Consider the following 1,899-nt stretch of genomic DNA (forward strand, 5'->3'; position numbering starts at 1 on the left):
GAGACCCTCGGCGTGCGCTCTTTGAGAGAGTTCAGTTTTTTTAGAGAGAGAGAGAGAGAGAGAGAGAGAGAGAGAGAGAGAGAGACCCTTGCATCTCTACCTTGCTAGCTGCCATGGCCGCGTTCAAGGGTAAATATGCAATTGAGCTTATTGCGGCTGCCAATTACATTGCGACCTGGCTCTCTCTCTAAAAAAAACTGAAATCTCTCAAAGAGCGCACGCCGGCGCGCGCTCTTTGAGAGAGTTCAGTTTCTATATATATATATATATATATATATAGAGAGAGAGAGAGAGAGAGAGAGAGAGAGAGAGACCCTTGCATCTCTACCTTGCTATCTGCCATGGCCGCGTTCGAGGGTAAATATGCAACTGAGCTTATTGCGGCTACCAATTACATTGAGACCTGGCAAGGGAGCTGTTTGTGGAGGTACTTAAAGAGGGTGGATTAGTCCTCGGCATCAAGGTAGATAAGGGCATTGTCGACCTTGCAGGCATGCGCTGACGGTGAGACAACCACTCAGGGATTGGACGGCCTTGCCCAATGCTGGAGCCCGATTTGCGAAGTGGAGAGCTGTGCTCAAGATTGGTCCAACTAAGCCGTCTCCTCTTGCCATACTTGAGAATGCAAATGGGTTGGCTCGCTATGCCGTACAAGCACTTCAAAGGACGGTTCCTCCTGTTGTTCCTGATGTCATGTTCTTGTCGGGCGGTCAAAGTGAGGAAGAAGCAACTTTGAATTTGAATGCCATGAATGAGCTGGATACCAAGAATCCATGGACACTTTCTTTCTCATTTGGACGAGCATTAATGCAAGCCAGCACTTTGAAGACTTGGGCTGGAAAGAAGGAAAACATTCCTACAGCACAAGCTGCTTTGCTTTCTCGATGCAAGGCCAACTCTAGTGAGGCGGCTGTACTTGGCAAATATGTTGGAGATGCTGCTAAGGGCGTTGGCACTGATGAATCGCTTCATGTTGCCAACTACAAGTATTAGCTCTCATATTCTTAAGCTATTGAGTTTTGATTGCAATGATGTTTCATGTTCTGTAATAATGTTTAGGTGTGGGGGTGGCTGCAGAATGAAGCAAATGGGCTATTTTTCTGAGGTTTATGTAACGGGCATCTTTATCATGATTTAATTTAGCTACCGTTTATTCCTAGTAAAGAAAGAGAGAGAGAGAGAGAGAGAGAGAGAGAGAGAGAGAGAGAGAGAGAGAGAGAGAGAGAGAGAGAGAGAGAGAGAGAGAGAGAGAGAGAGAGAGGGCAACGCAGGGTCGCAAAATCAAAAGCAGAAGCAACAAAAAGAAAGGAGAGAAAACCAGCAGAGATGCAGCCCAAATTGGATCCCTCGTAGATAGTGGAAGGGACGACATCAACCTTGGCTTGACGATTTTGGACAGTGAGCTTAACGATAGAACGCAGGCCCTGCCAGTCCTTGGTAATCTCCTTGGCGATGTCTTCTTTTATAACCTTCTTGGGCGACAGACCCAGAGGCCCAACCTTGGGTGCCAATGAAGAGGTAGCTCCAACCTCCCCTCCTGTTAAACAAACAAAAACCACCTCCTCATATTCTTGTTGCCCTTGCTTTATCAGCATTGCATCTTCATCGTGGGGCCAAAACATGCATCACTCAGCTTCATGTCTACTGTTTGCTTGAGTTTACGGGTGGATCCCTCAATGGTGACGTTGAAATGGACCACGACTAGAAGTAGGAGAGCAATTAGCGCCGCTACCCTTGTGATCAAAGCCCTCAAGGAGCCCGAGCGCGATAGGAAGAAGATGAATGCATTGCTACAGTTGCTGCTCCTTGCAAGCTTGAAATAGTAGCTAAACGGGATGTAATCCCTGCTCAAGAACGAGTGTTGTTGTGGTGGGCGCCTGTGAACACGAACTCTAAAGA

At 47.2% G+C, this 1,899-nt stretch overlaps 1 protein-coding gene across 1 annotated transcript; it reads left to right on the forward strand.

Annotated features, from left to right (window-relative positions):
- Positions 1-341: 341 nt before the first annotated feature.
- Positions 342-993, forward strand: LOC147432684 (fructose-bisphosphate aldolase, cytoplasmic isozyme-like). The gene is made up of 2 exons (XM_086491626.1): positions 342-427; positions 522-993. The coding sequence occupies exons 1-2, from the start codon at positions 342-344 to the stop codon at positions 991-993; spliced, it is 558 nt and encodes a 185-aa protein (XP_086347752.1).
- Positions 994-1,899: the final 906 nt, after the last annotated feature.

The sequence above is a fragment of the Adiantum capillus-veneris genome, chromosome 20, assembly GCF_014529385.1.
Source record: "Adiantum capillus-veneris isolate H3 chromosome 20, ASM1452938v2, whole genome shotgun sequence".
In the NCBI taxonomy this organism is placed as follows: Eukaryota; Viridiplantae; Streptophyta; class Polypodiopsida; order Polypodiales; family Pteridaceae; genus Adiantum; species Adiantum capillus-veneris.